General features: G+C 41.6%; 1 protein-coding gene across 6 annotated transcripts; it reads left to right on the top strand.

Moving 5' to 3' along the window:
- Positions 1–717: 717 nt before the first annotated feature.
- On the top strand, positions 718–18,752 carry acss1 (acyl-CoA synthetase short chain family member 1). Of its 6 annotated transcripts, none has more exons than XM_071473503.1 (16): positions 719–854; positions 1,056–1,095; positions 2,087–2,528; positions 5,458–5,554; positions 5,959–6,188; positions 7,792–7,967; positions 8,059–8,211; positions 9,486–9,633; positions 10,732–10,869; positions 11,238–11,330; positions 14,032–14,144; positions 15,671–15,797; positions 15,878–16,005; positions 16,319–16,382; positions 16,775–16,896; positions 17,495–17,853. In XM_071473503.1, the coding sequence occupies exons 3-16, from the start codon at positions 2,186–2,188 to the stop codon at positions 17,681–17,683; spliced, it is 2,121 nt and encodes a 706-aa protein (XP_071329604.1). In that variant the 5' UTR covers positions 719–854; positions 1,056–1,095; positions 2,087–2,185; the 3' UTR covers positions 17,684–17,853. The 6 variants fall into 6 exon arrangements, 5 of the variants coding, with proteins under 5 accessions (XP_071329602.1, XP_071329604.1, XP_071329605.1 ...); XM_071473504.1 differs by having other exon boundaries at positions 734–854; positions 1,075–1,095; XM_071473502.1 differs by having other exon boundaries at positions 740–854; positions 1,043–1,095.
- The last annotated feature ends 305 nt before the right edge of the window (positions 18,753–19,057 follow it).

The following is a 19,057-nucleotide window of genomic DNA, read 5'->3' as shown; positions in this document are numbered from 1 at the left end:
ATGTTAATGATAAAGTTAATGATAATGATAAAGTTAATGATAATGTTAATGTTAATGTTAATGATAAAGTTAATGATAATGTTAATGATAAAGTTAATGTTAATGATAAAGTTAATGTTAATGTTAATGTTAATGATAAAGTTAAAGTTAATGTTAATGTTAATGATAAAGTTAAAGTTAATGTTAATGTTAATGTTAATGTTAATGTCTGTGTCTGCAGTTTGAATATGAGATAATAAACCTGACAGATTATTGATGCTTGTTATTGTGAAGACAAAATGTTCTGTGATGTGATTTTAAATTTGTGTTTTACTGGTTAAACAAATAATCTGCAGGCATTAACATCATTAATGTCACCAGACAAACAACAGTGGCTCCAAACTAATCTGATCCCTGCAGGTTCAACCAGCACTAAATTAATCTACTTAAAGAGTTAAATCCAAACACAAACAGGTTTCATGAAGCAGAAATATAAACTGATCCTGTGTCAGTGTTTGGTTCTTTATGGTTTTATCTGCATGTTTGTTGTTTTTATTTTGTGAAGCTCAGTCATTTGAATTCTTCACATTCATTTATGATTTTTATTTTCTAATATTTTTATATTGTATTTTTGTTTGTATTTATTTGAGAAACAACATGACAAAAGAATCTCCACTCAAGGTCCACTTACAGGCTTGTTCTTGAGCTTTTGACTGTACCACACAGTCCTCATCAGCTGATGAATTAGCGAGTAAGTGGACCTTTAGTGCATAGTTTCCAAGAATGAACATGTAACAGAAGGCCGACAGTAACGTGACAACAGGGAAAACTCCATCTGCTGATGAAGACCATATGGTCCCCTTGAAAGCTCTGGAGTAAGTGTGTATCATTTACCCAACTTCATATTTATTATTTGATTCATAATAAACTTGGAATCTTTAAGCTTCTTTTACATATATGTATATTTTTCTCTCATCAGGCCTTTGATGAATGATTCACTTTAGATTTAAAACATCTAAAATTAACTTCAAATATAAAACATTTCAAACTGATCCTGATGCAGATTTAACCTGCAGTTCTGGTGTTGACCTACAGGGGACAGCAGCATCACAACAGGTAAGTGATGTTATGATTTCTTATGGTTCAGTGACCATTTTTATCCTTTTGAAATGTTTCATCTTATGAGCCTTGAAATGTTTTTTTAAAGTTTAAATCTTTGAGGAGAAATTTCTGAATGATTCAGCTTCTGTCTAATAACACAAGTTTCTGCTCCTGCTTCGATTTTTAACCACAAATCATCATTTTCAGCTTTTTCAAGTGACAGTTTTATCATCACACAAATCCTAACTCAGGAGAATTTCATTCATTAGATCTGAAAGGTAGATTTTTATTTTAACATACAAGGTTTTCACCTATTTTTAATATATAAGAATGTAAAAAAATTCCCTTATGAAAGTATTAAATGCAACAGCAGTCAGTCTCAGCTGTAATATTAAATCCTGCTTTAACACATCAGTCATGTGACAGTGTGAGAGGCTTCACTACATTTACCTCAGAACAAAGTGAAAATCACCAGGGTTAAAAAATACACACAATGGAATAAATATTTTTTTAAAAGCTATGGAATTAAATAAACATGACCCGAAACAGGCTTTTATTGTGGAAAGAAACAGGTTGAAATAACACTGAATAACTTTCTCTGTGTTTATATTATTCTTTATTATTATTCCTTAAATAAAGTTGAATTTACTGATTTAACATTAACACTGTGGGTCTGTACAGTCCAGGAGTCTGGAAAGTGCCACTGGAATAATTATGATGTTATTATTTAATAGTAATTGTTTCTGTGTCAGCAGGATTATGATCCATTACAAATGTACTTTTAATTAATTAACTGGAGAATTGATCACATTACTTATTGATTCCAAATATAAAACCACTGACGTGTGTTTGTCAGTTTTCCTCCAACTTTGTGGGGATGTTGTATTTTGCATGATGTTGCTCAGCAGGTCTGCAGCTCCTGACTGACACTGTCTCCACTGCAATTATTTCAATTATGGTTATTTTAATTCAAGTTAATAATAATTATAATTATTATGAACAACAGCAGGAACCGGGAGGAACACTGACAGATTATGGCGCTAAAGAGACTCCATACATCCAGACACCTGAGAACACCTGAGGGGGGGGTCAGTTTCAGTCCTGGATGCAGAGGATCAACATGGCTGCTCGCAGCTGCAGGGGGACCGGATTCTTCAGGATCCTGCTGAGCCGCTGCCGGACCCCGGGACCCGGGAAATCCAGGATCCCGGGACTGTGTGGTCTGTCCTCCGTGGCCGCTCCACCACCACCGGGCACCTGGAGCAACCAGCTGTCCCGCCTTTCCCACCGGGACCTGTACCGGCTGTCGGTCACGGACCCGGATCAGTTCTGGGGATCCGCCGCCGTCGACAGGCTTCGCTGGGTGCAGCCGTTTCACCGGGTCCGGGACTGCGAGCTGAGCAGCGGGAAGATCAGCTGGTTTCTGGGGGGGAAGCTCAACGTGTCCGGTGAGTTTATCGAACGAACTAACCGACGATCGATGATCAGTGATCGATAATCAGATCACAGGTGATCAGTTCACCCGCCTGCTGCACAGGAAGCGTCCGTTTGGTTCCGTCGGGATTAAAGTTCTGGACTCAGCTCCTGCACCTGTGTGTTGTTCTGAGTGACAGGTGTGTGGCGTTACCTGTTGTCTGAAATGATGACGTCAGCATCATGTAATTCATGTACATGTTGAGCTGTGATACTCTTTACTGCGTCACAAGCACAGGTGGTGTTGTAATGATGTAATCACCAGATCCAGATGATCTGATTGGATATTGATCAGATTATGATCTGATTGGATATTGATCAGATTATGATCTGATTGGATATTGATCAGATTATGATCTGGATCTGCACCAGACAAACTCATCAATCTCAACACCATAAATCAGATTTCTATATGAAGCTGGATCTGGATCTGAACTGGCTCTTTAACTGGAACCAGACCAACATAAACAGGTTCCTCTCTGGTCTCCTTGGTGGAGGTCATAATCCTCCGACGACTGAACTTTTCCCGCCTCGTTCCCTGGTTCTCAGTGATAATATCTCTCTCATGTTTCCCATAATGCTCCTGTAAAATGACTGTAATGACTGACAGAGTGACCCGGCTTCACTGTTTGAATTCACTGGTGGAAGAATCAATAAAATCTTATTGTGAAAAGTGCCAGCAGCAAAAAGCTCCAGTAAAAGTAAAAGTCATTTCAAAGTCACCAAATTCACCTCCTGCATCAAACCGATCATCTCTTCATGTGCCGATAATTTTACTCTTTATTTCATCAATTTAAATTATAGAAAAAATCAAACAGCAACAGTTTGGACATGAAGTCAGTTTTAGTTTGACTAATGAATCAATCATTGCAGCTCTGATATGTAAAGTTATGAGTTTCGTTTTTATTGAATTAATATAAACCTGGATTTAATTAGTGATTAAAATCACAGACAGGAATTTACATGAGAGCTTTTCAAAGCTTTTCCTGTGCTGCGCTGACCGAGCACAAAGAGGAGGCAGAGAGACAAACGAGGACCAGTCTCCAGCTGGACCTGAAGACGCTGGTGTGGGTCTGGATGTGAACCAACAGGCGGATCCAGATACCTGAGGGAGAGCTCCACCGGGTCGGGGGCAGGAAGGAGGAGAAGGTGTCTGATCTGGAGGAAGAGCGGCGTGTCCTCGTCCAGGAGATCGACCGGGTGCAGGTCTGGTCTCCTGGCTGAACACAGGCAGTAACCACTGCCTCTGCTGACCCCCACCCCCCATATATAATAATATAACCTGATCTGAGCCCAAACAACTGAGCCAAAAGGTCGAAGGTCACTGAAGTTAACTGATGAAAATAATAATATTATATTATATATAATAATCTTTGATTATCCTCGAGGGGGGCGGAGCTGGAGGACACGTGGAGTCAGGTGGATTTTGAAAATAAGGATTTTATTTCCTCAAAATGAGAAAAATTAATTTATAAAAACAAGCAGTTAAGTTCTGGATCAGCTGATAACAACCGACTGACCTCACAAACACGGAACCAACGGAGATCAACTGAACCCCCCCAAGTCTGAGAACCACATTCATAATATGTTAAAATAATCGCAGTGTTTGGACAGAGACTGAACAGACTGTATGGACTCTGTCTCTGCAGTGACTTCATTGTCTCTTTATCCTCCTCTGTTGTTTTTCTGTCTCTGATAATAATCCAATAATAATCCAATAATATTCCAATAACGACAGCGGGATGATTTGTATCAGATCTGATTTCTTTCTGTTTGTTACATAAATGGTTCTGTGAACCTGCTGTGTGAGACTCAAACGAGATCCTCAGTCTTAAATCCATTTCAGGATTAATGTTCAATCACAGGATGAATAAATGACGACGTGTCAACATCAGCTGTGCAGAGATCCAGAAGCTGTTAATGGCTGAAACCACCACAGTTAAAAGATGCAGTCAGAGGATGTTTTACATTTCTGCTTCATTGACGATTAATTGCATCAAAATATGTGCAGAGTTTTGTCCTTTTGATTGATTAATTGAGTAATTGAATAGTTTTAGCTCTACACTGCAGTAATCGTTTCACAGATGAGTGCTGATGTGCAGACTGTGACCTGCCTGACAGTGGGAGTATTATTCCTTCTCTTCCTGCTGATGCCCCGTAGTTTCCATGTTCTGCTTATTTTATTCTTTTCTTTTACTTTTTAAGCCACTTGATTGTTTTGTCAAAGTCGTCGTCAAACGTTTTGTTTCATCTGATCAACAAACAGAGTGATTCGGTTTGCTGTGACAGAAAAGAAGAGCACAAGATCTGAGACACTGAAAAACTGTAAAGTAGTTGTTTAATCTTGGCTATAATTTAACTGACTAATCATTTCAACCCAGATTTTACAGTATTTTTAACAGCAGATGAACATGAGGGATAAAAACACTGACTGGGTTCAGGGTCTACACACACAGAAATAATCAATTCTGCCTTTTTTCCTGTAAAACACAGGTTTGGTTTTATTTTGCCATAAAACAACAAACTGAAGAAACTTTTCCACATTTTTACCAAGAAAACGAACAAAAACAAAGATTCAAATAAAACAAACTGGAAAACAAACATAAACCTGAAGCAAGACTCAGTTAAAATAGAAACTCATGTTTTGATGTTTTAATCATATTTTTTCTTCTTTAAAATGTGATTCACTGTCCTTCAGTGTTTTATAGCAAATGTTTAAAGGCAAAGACATCATCATCATGTAGGTTATCAAAGTGCAGGTGATTTCAACACTTCCACAGGTGGAGAAAACCGTCTGGGGGTTGATGAATGACAGAAGTTTCAAACAACCGTCACGATTACGTTTTTCGTCCTGAGCAGTTTTTTGAGTCGACTGACGTCCTGCTGTGTCCGTCCGTCTTTCAGTGAACTGTCTGGACGTCCATGTTGAGAAACATCCAGACCGAGTGGCTCTGATCTGGGAGCGAGATGAACCTGGCACCGAGGTGAAGGTCACCTACAGGTATGAACACCTGCAAACACCTTATCTGACAGAAATCAGTGATAAGGTCCCTGTAATCACCCTCTATGCAGATGATACTGAGCTTTACCTGCAGCATCATAAATGTAAAGACGCACATGTTCACTTGGTTAAGTTAAACAGTTGTTTATTAGGAGATGATAAACTACAAACGTAACTTTGTAATTATCATAAACAAAATTCCACAATCTGCTATTTTATGATTTATCTTATAAAAAGGATTTGAATGTGAGTAATTATAATTTTTATTTTTTAATTATTATTTTCTGTGATTTTAATATTTTCTTGTTTTGATATCTGCATTACAGAACTTTTATCTTGTATTCTGTTTGTCATTATATAATCTGACTCAATTAGGTTTGTTTTAAATTAAGTTAAAACTACAGGAACTCAGTTTCCTGTTGTCCGTCCCACAGGGAGCTGCTGGAGACGACCTGCCGCCTTGCCAACACCCTGAAGAGTCATGGGATCCAGAAGGGGGACAGGGTGGCCATTTACATGCCAGTCTCACCACTGGCGGTGGCGGCCATGTTGGCGTGTGCTCGTATCGGGGCGGTGCACACCGTGGTGTTCGCCGGCTTCAGCTCGGAGGCTCTGGCAGGGAGGATCCAGGACGGTGAGTGAAACCGGACTGGACTCAGTTCTGATGGAGGTTTTCACTTCAGTGTCAGTTTTCATTGAAATGTTGATTAGTCTGAGTCGATTATAAACTTCTAAACCTGCAGAGTTCAGATTCACGCCATAATATTTTCCTTAAAGCAGCACTAGTCAATATTTTTACGTAGAGATGGATCAGTGTCTGTGTGCAGATGTGAACCCACAGAGAACTGTCGCCTCTGGGGTCCCTCTGTATCCACAGCGTCCTGGAGGCAGTTTTATGATACATCTCACAATTGAATGATTATGTTTTTCCCTCCATGTGCAGAATTAATATGTTGATAAATAAATATGAACATTTCAGTTTGTTGTTTGCTGTAAAGATGAAAGCCTCTCTGGGCTGTTATAACTGCAAAAAAGAGAGAAAAATAAATGAAGGAAATAATGAGAAAACCGACGAGAGGAGCTGAAAAGAAGAGACAGTGGAGACTGATGATGTCTGAGGTTTGTGGGTTCGATCAGTGGCTGATCTGGAGGAAATTCAAACTTCAAAGATTCAGAGACCATTAGATGAAAGTGTTGGGCCTCACATGGCCTGTGGGCCGTAGTTTGAACACCCACAGTGTAGACCATCATGTTGGGTCCTGAAATCAGGGTTGGTGTGGTTCAGACCAGTGACTGGACTCCAGTCCAGGTCTGACCTGCAGGACTGCTTTTCCTGGACCTGTTGATCCTGTTGAGTCAGAGGTTTCTGTGAACCTGGTTTTTCATTCCTGAGCCGCAGCAGCGTGAAGGTCAATCAGCAGTCACCTGCTCTGTTGTTTGACTTCCAGCTCCTTCAGTAACTGAACTCTCAGTAAACCCCTCCCCACCCCACCCCTCCCCCCGCTCAGGGACTCTGGTGTTTTGGAAACAGTCGCTGCCTCAGAAAATCCAAACATGACATTTACCACGGCTGAGCGGCAGGAGAAGCAGATTTACAGGATCAGTCTGTGATAGACGACCGTTTCCTCTTTGTCAGGAGGAAATAAAAAAGTTAATTTCAGACGAGTGAAACTGGATCTTCAGTCTGGATCTGAGTCATTCAGGTCATGTCTGAACTCGTACTGTGAGGTGTTTAAAAAGAATCTGTGAGAGGAAGCTGAGTTTGACTTCAGGAGGTTTATTCAGGGATAAAGTCAGGAATTCTCATTTTATCACCAAAGTCATTTAAAGTCTTTAAAGGTTTACAGCAGCTCAAAGGTTCATTCAGCCTCAGAGTTGAGCAGAGAAACAGTGACAGTGTCTGATTCTCTGGACTCTTTTCAGCTGACAGAGACTCAGTCAGCTCCTCTCCTTCACTGTTCAACAGTGAAGACAGAAAAGACAAACGTGTGAGGGGAAGAGCTGATTTATTCTCCTGAAAGTTTTATCTTAATGATTCAGGCAGCGGCAGCTTTTATTTGTAACAGAATATTTTAAAGGTTCATATGTCACCATGCTTGCCACCAGTGTCAGTCACCAGCGGAGGTCACCTGATCTCCCACTGTAGCTCCGGTTTCAACAGGAAACCGGCAGCTGCTGATATTGAGTCTGATCAAAGAGAAGAAGACAACCCCCTCAGATACACCTTGTGTCTCCAGCTCAGTGTAAAGCAGTGGTCACCTGTAATCAAGGTGTGAGAGGCGGACGACTCATCCACCTGAAGTCCACCGTGGACGTTGCGGTGAAGACCTGTCCCTCCGTCCAATACGTGTTCGTCTCCCAGAGGACGGAGCAGCCTGCGGTGATGGGAGAGCTGGACGTCCCCCTGGAGGAGGTGACAACCCCCCGATCAATACACCTGATCAGTACAATACATGTAGTAGTAATAGTAGTAGTAGTAGTACAGTAACGTGGTGTACGTGCAGGTGATGTCCCATCATGCCTCAGTCTGTCCTGCGGAGCCTCTGGACAGTGAGGACATCCTGTTTCTTCTCTACACATCAGGCAGCACCGGGAAACCCAAAGGCATCGTCCACACACAGGCTGGATACCTGCTGTACACCTCCCTGACCCACCAGGTACGCACACACACACACTCTTACTGTCACACCTCCTTCTTTACCTCCTCCTCTCCTTTCATATTCCCTTCCTCTGTATCTCCTTTCCTGCTTCCTTTTTCACATTTCCTACTTTCCTACCTCCTTCGCTCCTTTTGTATTTCCTTCTTTCCTTTTCTTGTTACCTTCTCCTCTACTTCCTTACATCCTTCACGCTCCAGTTACAGACATGTTACTCTCACTTCTTCTGTCACTGCTTCACTCTTCATCAGCAGAGCTGCTGTTTCAATGAGGGAGGAAAGACAAAAGAGCAATTACACAACAGGCCAAACAAAGACACTGCTGTTAGTCCTCAGAGCGAGGACAAGGACGATGAAGAGGAGGATGAGGATGAGGACGCAGCCCTGCGGCCAAATCTGCCTCAGAAAGCTTTAAATTAGCTTTTTTGTGATTGACAAGCAGAAACAGCTGCTTCCTGTGTGTGTGTGTGTGTGTGCAGGGATCGACCGAAGCCGACATGATAATTGAATAAAAACATGAACGATAATAACCCCCCCCATCACTGCCAAATATTTATCAGTGCTAATTTCTAAAGCAGCTTAGTAGCGCAGGGTTTGTGGGGGGGGGGGGGGGGGGGGGGGGGGGGTTGGCTCGCTGTTTGTTTGGATGAAACAACAGAACAAAAGCTGCTTTATCTGAAAAAGATGAGGCCTGCTGGGTCCAGGCCAGGGCGAGAGACACTGAGACACACTGAGAGAGAGAGGCTGTGAGGTGGCGTTGCTAGGAGACTCACTTTGGCTTTTCAGGCATTTTGTTTCTGACCAAAACAACTCCAGATTCTTTCCCCTCAACAGAGTCCGTCACTCGTCCACCGTCTACCGAGACTCTACATCCAACCTCATGTGGTGTGATGACATCACAGCTCATCCAGCTGTGGTGACTAACTACAACCTCACGACATAAGTAGGAGCAAAAAGTGCAAAAAAAACAACAAAAAAATTACAACAAAAAAAAATACAATAAAATATATAATATGAGTTTGTTTATAGAGCCTGTTTCTAACAAGAAGCACAGAGTTAAGAACAGAGACGACAACAGGCAGCATTTAAACAACTGCATTCAGTGTAAAACAGGAATCAATCACAACAATATGTATGTGTCACTGTGTACATGACATGAGACTGAACTACAGGAAACTGTGAGGTCATTACAAAGGGAAGGAAACAAAGGGAAGGAAACGCATTGTTGAACCAAAATAAAAGTCCAAATGTTTCCAAATGTTGTGTTGATTTCAGTACGTGTTCGATTACCGGGACGGTGACGTGTTCGGCTGCGTGGCGGACGTCGGCTGGATAACGGGCCACAGTTACGTGGTGTATGGTCCTCTGTGCAATGGCGCCACCACCGTCCTGTTTGAGAGCACACCTGTCTACCCAGACCCAGGTAAGACCCACAGCTGGAAACAGGACTCCACACACCAACAAGTGCTCCTCACGGTCAGCGCCGGTGACCGACAGTTATATCTACAGGAAGAAGCAGATGGACCTGAAAACTGTAGGAGAGAAGTCAACCACGCCTCCCAGGATGCATTTCACTAGTAAAGAGCCGAACACAGGGCTTCATATTCCAATATAACTGGTTAATTCAATCAATTCAGCTCAGAAGAGAAGCTCAGATCCTCTCCTCTGATTGGCTGACTGACCTGCTGTTACTAGAGCTCCAGAGAGAAGCTGAGAGAGGAGATGGTTTATAAATCTTCTTATTGATCTCTGAACAAAGGTAAAGCTGGAGATGCAGGGATGTAAGTGTCTGCTCGGCTCGTCTGCCTCCATGGTGTCGTCAGTACAGACAGAACTGGCCTCCTGGTTTTACCCATTTAGGACCCATCTGGTCCCTCTTCAGAACCAGGTTTTGAATGAGGTCCCTCAGCAGCTTTACATTACTGTTAGGGTTAGGGTTAGGTTTAACACTAGGGTCACAGTTCACCGTCAGCAGAAATGAGCTCTAGCAATCCTCAGTCAGTATCTGTAGATAGAACTGTTTTTATCAGTCATTTCCAACATGGTCCTGTTAATGTTTTAAATCCTCCAGAAGGGTGTGGGTGTGGGGGCGGGGCAGTTTGATTGGCGTCTCTCCAGTGTTCAGTTACTCAATAATGTCGTTAATGTTGGTTTATTACCTGCAGTGGAGTCACTTTATCTCACCTGAATTGTTTTATAGTCATGTTTCCTCTCTGCTCTGATTGGCTGCTCAGCACTAACAGCTCTGACCTACATCACCACAAGGTGACGTGACCTTTCGTCACTTTGATGTGGTGTTAACCTTTGACCTGTTTATTGTTGGTTGCTTAGTAGAGAATGAAACAGTGAGGGTCCAGAGAGACGTGCAGAGGAGGGAACTCCTGCTCTCTGACCATCAACTCAAAAACAAAAACAATCTACAAACATTAACGTTGCACAGTGATCCTCCATGAAGGTGTGCCTGCACCTGTCTGAGTGACTGTGTTGCAGAATAGTGCTGTGACGGTGTGTCGTCCCCCAGGCAGGTACTGGGAGACCGTCGAGCGTCTGAGGATCACTCAGTTTTACGGCGCTCCGACGGCTATGCGCCTGCTGCTGAAGTACGACGAGAGCTGGGTGAAGAAGTACGACCGCTCGTCTCTGAGGACGCTGGGATCCGGTGAGACTTTACTCACCTGACTAATTATCTCCTGATGGCTCCGTCATTCCTCTGTCACCTATCAGACACACACTGGGAATCCAGCCAAATTTTTAATACTGAAGCTGATCATATGTACACAGATCAATATTTGATCTATTGGTGACCTCTATTGAACACCTAACCCTGAGTCCAGTTTCAAACGAGCACAACACAAACACACAAAGTCAGAACATGTAAAGACTGGAAGCTGATAGAGCTGTTATAGAACCATATAAACAGTGTGTGTGTGTGTGTGTGTGTGTGTGTGTGTGTGTGTGTGTGTGTGTGTGCGTGCGTGCATGCGTGCGTGTGCATGTGTGTGCGTGTGTGTGTGTGTGCATGTGCAGTGGGAGAGCCCATTAACCATGAGGCCTGGCACTGGTTCCACAGTGTGGTTGGAGATGGACGGTGTCCTTTAGTGGACACCTGGTGGCAGACAGGTGAGTGACACGTAACACCCTAACATCCTAACATCCTTACATCCTTACACCCTAACACCCTAACATCCTTACATCCTAACATCCTAACACCCTTACATGCTAACATCCTAACATCCTAACATCCTAACACCCTAACACCCTTACATCCTTACACCCTAACACCCTAACATCCTAACACCCTAACACCCTAACATCCTTACATCCTAAAATCCTAATACCCTAACATCCTAACACCCTAACATTCTTACATCCTTGCACCCTAACACCCTAACATCCTAACATCCTAACACCCTAACATCCTTACATCCTCACATCCTAACATCCTTACACCTGAACACCCTAACATCCTTACATCCTTACACCCTAACATCTTTACATACTTACACCCTAACATCCTTACACCCCAACATCCTTACATCCTAACATCCTAACATCCTTACACCCTAACATCCTTACATCCTAACACCCTAACACCCTAACACCCTAAAATCCTAACATCCTTGCATCCTAACACCCTAACATCCTAACACCCTAACATCTTTACATCCTAACACCTTAACACCCTAACATCTTTACATCCTAACACCTTAACACCCTAACATCTTTACACCCAAACATCAGCCGAAACACTAATTGAACAGGCAGGATACAGCAGGTATCCAGCCTGTGTGTGGACGATGCCTTTGGGTTTCCCGGTGCTGCCTGGTGTGTAGAGAAGAAATAAATGCTGAATGAAAATATTTCCTTTAAAGTTCTTTTAAAAACGTGTCGTCTGTAGAATCTGTAGTTACTCCTGATAATTAGGGAACGTGTTGTAATATAACAGTGATTTATATGAGGATCAATATAAGTTTTGGGGTTTTTTAAGTAGACTCATGGATGTGGACCCCGGGGGATTGGTGGACTTCACTCTCTGTTTCCTGGTCTTTTAGTATCAGACGAACATGTTCAACATTATTTTGATTTCTATTGGAACAAAAAGGTTTGTCCTGCTTATATTTAAAGATAAATATCATTTCACATTAACCAGTTCTTCAACAAATAAAAAATTATGAAGATGGAGGAGGTCTGACAGTCATCTGATCCCTGAGGACCCCATGTTTGATCATTTTCCACTGAGATTTATGACCATTTATTTCTTGTTGTAATAATTTGTCCTATAACACAGTGTAACTAAAGATCAGAGGAGAAAACCCTGAGTCCAGATCTCAGGTCTCTGATGTGGTCTCCTGTCTCTGCTGGTCTCACTGTAAGTCTGTCTGATTCTCTCTTCAACCCTAATTTCAACGATTAGCAGCAGAACATCTGCAGCTCTGCAGAAAATGAATTAAGATCAAATCCTCAACACACTCACACCCCCAACACAACCCCCCACCAACCCCCCAGGACAAGACGGAGGAGGATCACTGACAACAGTGTGAGAGTGTGTGACCTAATTCCTCGACAATCACCAGAGCACTGAGTGTGTGTTGTTTTTAAATCAGACTTTAAACTCTCTGCCAGCTGCTTCTTTCTGTGAACAGGAGAAAATCCCCAATAAATTAAGAAATTAAAGGAAATTAAAGCTTCAGCCAGAAGAAACATCTGAGCCCCCTGGTGGCAGAGACCCAGACCTCTGATTCCACTTCATGTGATCAAACTGTTGTTGACAGTAACACATTAAAGTCAAAGCTCAGATGACGAAAACCATGTGGAGAACAATCTAACACACACACACACACACACACACACACACACACACACACACACACACACACACACACACACACACTTGTACTTCTATCTTTGTGAGGACACTCATTGACATAATACATTCCCTAGCCCCTTACCCTAACCTTAACCATCACACCTGAGAGCCTAACCCTGACCCTGACCCTAACCTTAACCTAAACCTAATTCTAACCATAACTCTAAAACCAAGTCTTAACCCTCAACATGTGATTTGAAGGTGTCTCAAAAAGTGAGGACCGGCCAAAATGTCCTCACTTTCCCAAAATGTCCTCACTCTGTTAGTAAAATACTTTTTTTGGTCCTTACTATGTAGCAAGTACAAGTACACTCACACACTGACACACACAGTACACACACAGTATACACACACACACAGATACACACACAAATTGTACACACACACACACACACACACACACACTGACACACACAGTACACACACACACACATTGTACACACAGCACGCACACATACACACACACACACACACACACACACAATAAATAGACAAATAAAAAACATAACACAGATTTTAACTCCCCTCCATGCAGCTCAGCCTAACCCTGTATTTGATCTGTCAACATGGCGACGGCATGAGACGTTTGGAGGATGTTGGACTTTTTAACAACAGCTGTCATCAGTAATTGTTCATCAAATTAACGCTGGTGTTAGAGAACCACAACATCTAACAGCTGCCTGCCGGGTTCTTCATCTCCCTCCTCCTCCTCAGAGGAAGAACCCTTTAGATTATAATGAACTCGTTATGTTTCCTCTAGTGCCCCCTCAGGTCAAAGTTTATACATTCACTTTCACTACTGTAGCAGACGTCAGTCTGTTGGTCTTCAGTCAGTTCATAACTGGTGAAATATTTAACATTAAATAATTAATGAACAAATCCAGCTGCACTTGAACTCATCATCATCGAGTGAAGAACTTTAATCTGAACTTAATCTGTTTGTCGTCCTTGCAGAGACTGGAGGAGTCTGCATCGCCCCTCGTCCTGCGGAGGAAGGAGCTCCCATCGTCCCAGCAATGGCCATGAGGCCGTTCTTTGGCATCCAGCCTGTCCTCATGGGAGAGAAGGTGACAACAACCACACAGCAACCACCAAACAAGAACCACACAGCAACCACACAGCAACCACCAAACAAGAACCACACAGCAACCACACAGCAACCACACAACAACCACACAACAACCACACAGCAACAACCACACAACAACCACCCAAACAACAAAGCACACAGCAACAACCACAGCAACAACAAACCAACAACAACCACCACACAACAGCCACACAGCAACAACCACACAACAACCATCAGCTTCCTGTGTCATCAGCTGATCCTTTTCCCAGTCTGTCGTGTGTTTAGGAACAAAAGTTCTTTTACTTTTCTGGAGAAAATCCAGTTGTTTTGTCTCCAGACAGGTCCGGAACTGGACTGAACTGGACTGAAACTGGTCTGAACTGGTCTGAACTGGTCTGAAACTCTGTCAGATTGTGTTGCTCCTGTGTGTGAGTGTTTGATTTTCCCAACAGAGACATTAACTGTTGCTTCAAACACAGGCTCTGCTCCATCAGGGGCCCCGGCTCCATGTACACACAAACACAAAAACACAGACTGTCCAGATTTATCTGTTACCTGATTTGTTAATAACACAACAAAAAGGAAAAATGTTCCTTATACGCTGCTGAAATTGTTCTGAAGATTCATTTAAAATTCGACCTTCGAGGATCTGTGAGGCCCAGTTCTCCTCCAATCAGCTTCACATCGGCCTCGTTAACCCCACTTGACCTTTAGATGTAAGAGGTCGCACGAGCCTTCGAATGACACCCCTCTCTCTCTTTCTCAGTTTAATCTTTCAATTAAAACAGGACCAGCAGCATCTGTTTGCTTTGATTAACAGACTTTCAGACTGTGTTGGGATGATCGCTGCTCCCCCAAATTAATTATCCGCTAGTTTCCCCACTTCCCTCCCTCTGGTGAAGAGCTGTAATCTGCAGCCGCTCCAGGGTTTTTCATCATCACTGGTTACTGAGTGGAGATTGAATTAGATCAGGCTTCCTTCAGTTCTACATCTCATCCTCAGAGGAGGTCGAGGTCACTTCACTTTCACTGCAATCCTCTGCTGATGAAGACTCTTCCTACGTGTTTCATAAACAGTGAGTCTAGGATTTCATTTGCACCACCTAACCCTGACCCTGTTCTCAGTGTGGAAAACTGCTGTGGCAGTTTGTTCCTGGAGAAATGTGATAACAGACATTAGAGCCGGTGGATCCTGTTCTGGTCTCTGGACTCGAGTGAAGTTTGTGTTTGTGGTGGAAGTTTTCAGGTTTACACCTCAGTGTAAACTTGCTCTGTTCCACGTTAACTGAGGAGCAACAGTGAATGTTATCAAGCCTCCTTCAGTTAGTTTGTTATTACTCGTGTATTAATGTGTCCATGAACAGCTTCAGTTTCACTAACATCATGTGTGAATGGTGGGAAGCTGACAGATACAGTCATGGCTTCATCATCTTCACCAGGGCCGGAGCTTCTCAGGAGGCCGTGTGTGTGGTTGTTGTTCTGACTGTTGTGTGTGTTGTCTGTGGTGTGTGCGATCATCAGGGTGAACCTCTGTCTGGTAACTCCGTCAGCGGGGCTCTGTGTCTCAGCCGGCCGTGGCCGGGGATGGCTCGGACCATTTATGGAGACCACCAGAGATTCGTCGACGCTTATTTCAAACCGTATCCTGGTCGGTAAAAATCAATCCCTCTGCAGTCCCTCAGCTCCGGAACCCAGTCTGTGAGCTGATGGTGTTATTGTTTCTGTTAGGTTATTATTTCACCGGTGATGGAGCGTACCGGTCAGAGGACGGGTATTACCAGATCACCGGGCGTATGGATGATGTCATTAACGTCAGCGGTCATCGTCTCGGCACAGCAGAGATCGAGGACGCTCTGGTGAGACGCAACACACACAAATATTATTATTGTATAAACATTTGTTTTGAAGAAAGTGTGAACAAAACTGAATTGTAAGAATTGTTTGTATTGTTTGTAAAAGTTTGTATTTTGAAATCATCAAAACATTTAACAGCAGTACATCTGAATAATAATAATAATAATAATAACAATAATAATAACAACAATAATAACAACAACAACAACATTGATAATAATAATAATAATAATAATAATAATAACATTAATAATAACAATAATAATAATAATAACAACAACAATAACAATAATAATAATGTGTTTGTTTGTGCAGGACGAACATCCAGCTGTTCCAGAAACAGCTGTGATTGGAATCCCACATGACATCAAAGGAGAAGGTGAGAGTTACAGGCAGGTGAACTCCCATCATCCTCTGTGTTCAGAGTGAACCTGTGGAAACTGTCTGTGAGACTGTGTGAAGCTCTGCTGCCTCCTGCTGTCAGACTGTGGACTCATTATCAAACTGCTCCTGTTGACTCTCATCACTCAGAGTGGTTTATTTATCTGTGAGTTTCCTCATGAAGCTTTTACTTTCTGAGCTGAAGACTCACTGTCTCACATTTCTGCTGGTTTATCAAGAATTCTGGAGATTATGTTGTTTTTTTTTCAATTTAGAATTAAATCTACAACAGAAACTGAAGTTGTATCAATACTTTCTGAAGCCACTGTATATGTAGTTTTTTTGTGTGTGTGTGTGTGTGTGTGTGTGTGTGTGTGTGTGTGCTCTCAGTACCATTTGCCTTCGTGGTGTTGAAGGAGGAGGTAGGTGACGACCCCCCCGCCATCCTGCAGCAGCTCAGAGACCTTGTTGCCACTAAGATCGCCAAATACGCCGTCCCTGACCACTTCCTGGTGCGTCACCAACCAGCACTCAGAAAAGTTAGACCAGGGCTCAGGTGCACAGACCAGGTTTAAATCAGTTTAACAAAGTTCATTTTGTTTGAATTAAAATGTTTGATTTCTTTTCAACATATTTATCATATCTTACAGTCAAAATTAATGATTTAATTCTTTTGATAATAAGATGTTGACACAATTATTTGGTTCAAAACTCATTTTCATTTTTTCTTTTTTTATTTTGTGTATTCTATATTTTAATGTATTTCATATTTTAAAGCTAATATTTATTATATTTTGGTATTGATTATGTATTTTATTTAATGTATTTATTACGTTATTTATTGTGTTGTTTTCATTATTATTGATGTTATTACATAATAATTATAATGTAATGATGGATAATGGATAATAAGCTGTAATTATTCTTTTTCACTATGTTTTACATGAACTATATGAATCAATATTTAAACATATTGATTATTGTTTTCCCAGTGGATTAGACAGATGAAATTACTCACCGCAGTGACATGACCCCTGTGACTGGTAAACTGTAAGCCAATCAGAACTCATCTCCTGTTGCCCTTGGTAACAGCCAGTCTTTTTCTCTCAGGTGGTGAAGCGGTTACCGAAGACTCGCTCTGGTAAGATCATGAGGCGGATCCTGAGGCAGGTTGTCATAGAGATGAACAGTGACCTTGGCGATGTGTCGACTCTGGATGACCCATCTGTCGTCAAGGAGATCATCGAGGCCCATGAACTGTACAGGAAGGGGAGAAATCAGGAGGAGAAGAAGAAGTAGGAGGGAGGAGGGAGGGGATAGGTCGGGGCTGAGTGGCCTTGTAGGTACAGATGACATCATCGTTCCCCAGGTGAGGCCTAGAGATGCTCAGTCTTTAGGTGCTAAGGAGCAGCTGGTCCTGGTGTCAGAGACCTGAACCAGTCACTGTGTGTGTGTGTGTGTGTGTGTGTGTGTGTGTGTGTGTGTGTGTGTGTGTGTGTGTGTGTGCGCGAGCTCTGTTCACATTCAAACACATGACAACAGGTAAATCTCTTCTTCATCCTGGTTTCAGTTCGCTTGTCCTGGGGAGGAGTGAGACGTCTCTATTACATCTGTGTTCAGGCTCCTGCTCTGTCGTCTCCTCACTGTGGTTTAATGCAGTTCAACATCTGGTTGTTCTCATTTCACATCAGCCTTAAAACCTCTGAAAAAAATAATTCACTGTCAAATTATTTTTTATCTGAATTGTAGTTTTTCCTCCTCAAAGATGATTTTTACTGAAACTACACAACAACTTGTGTCTTGTGAAAGAAAATGAATTTTTTAATCTTATTCTTAAAATGTTCAGACAAATCTGAATTTTGTGAAATAAAAATTAGCATGAAATCAGAAAATAAACTGTGAGAACAAAATTGGGATTTTACAGTTTGTCATGTTTGATACCAAAACAAAGAAATTTAACTGGACAACAATATTAAATCCTAAACCTTTTTATTATGTCAAATGCTAGAAACTCACAACTCACAGCAGCTGGGTGAATTTCATCAGACCACAATGTAACATTAATCTTACTGAGAGTTAATATATTTTAATATAAGATCAAATATAAATAAAGTCTGATTTCTGATTTTTATTCATGTGGCTCTAATCCTCTTCAGGTGATTTTTATTTAACAAAGAAATAAAAATATTCAGATCCTATGAGTAAATCTTATAGATTTTTAGTTTGAAGTTGAACTCACACAGGATGTTGACAGTGTATGTTAATAGATGTGTTTGTTAATTGTCCATTTAATACATTTAAATAGATGGGACACTTTTTGCACCATACCTTAAATGTACAGAAATAAACATTTTCTCATAAACATGAATTCTGCTGTTTGTCTGGTTTTATACACACAACTGAAGAATAGACACAATCGAAGTCTTAACTAAATTATATTATTATTGTGAATTTCTAATTAATTTTATGTTTTGTATTCAGAAAGAAATGAAATTTCCCCTTAACCTTATTAATTACAGGCCTTTATTTAATCACATGTAGAAAACAAAAGAAAACCTATGTCATTTGATTTTGTTTGTCAGATTTGGTTTTACTGTTTAAATTAAATTTGCATTTTAACTGTGTGAACTTTATATTGATATCTTGATTGTGTTGAATGTATTTTGCTAAAAG

This window comes from Trachinotus anak, unplaced genomic scaffold, assembly GCF_046630095.1.
Source record: "Trachinotus anak isolate AG129_WGS33_773 ecotype Australia unplaced genomic scaffold, CSIRO_AGI_Tana_v1 ptg000054l, whole genome shotgun sequence".
Lineage (NCBI taxonomy): Eukaryota > Metazoa > Chordata > Actinopteri > Carangiformes > Carangidae > Trachinotus > Trachinotus anak.
The sequence above is the reverse complement of the archived record's forward strand: the minus strand, read 5'-3'. Positions and strand labels throughout refer to the sequence as shown.

Coding starts and splice junctions, on each gene's coding strand:
- acss1 (XM_071473501.1), top strand. CDS start 2,186: ATGCAGAGGATCAACATGGCTGCTCGCAGCTGCAGGGGGACCGGATTC. Junction 16,006..16,318: donor CAGAGATCGAGGACGCTCTG/GTGAGACGCAAC, acceptor TTGTTTGTGCAG/GACGAACATCCAGCTGTTCC. Junction 16,897..17,494: donor CCGTCCCTGACCACTTCCTG/GTGCGTCACCAA, acceptor TTTTTCTCTCAG/GTGGTGAAGCGGTTACCGAA.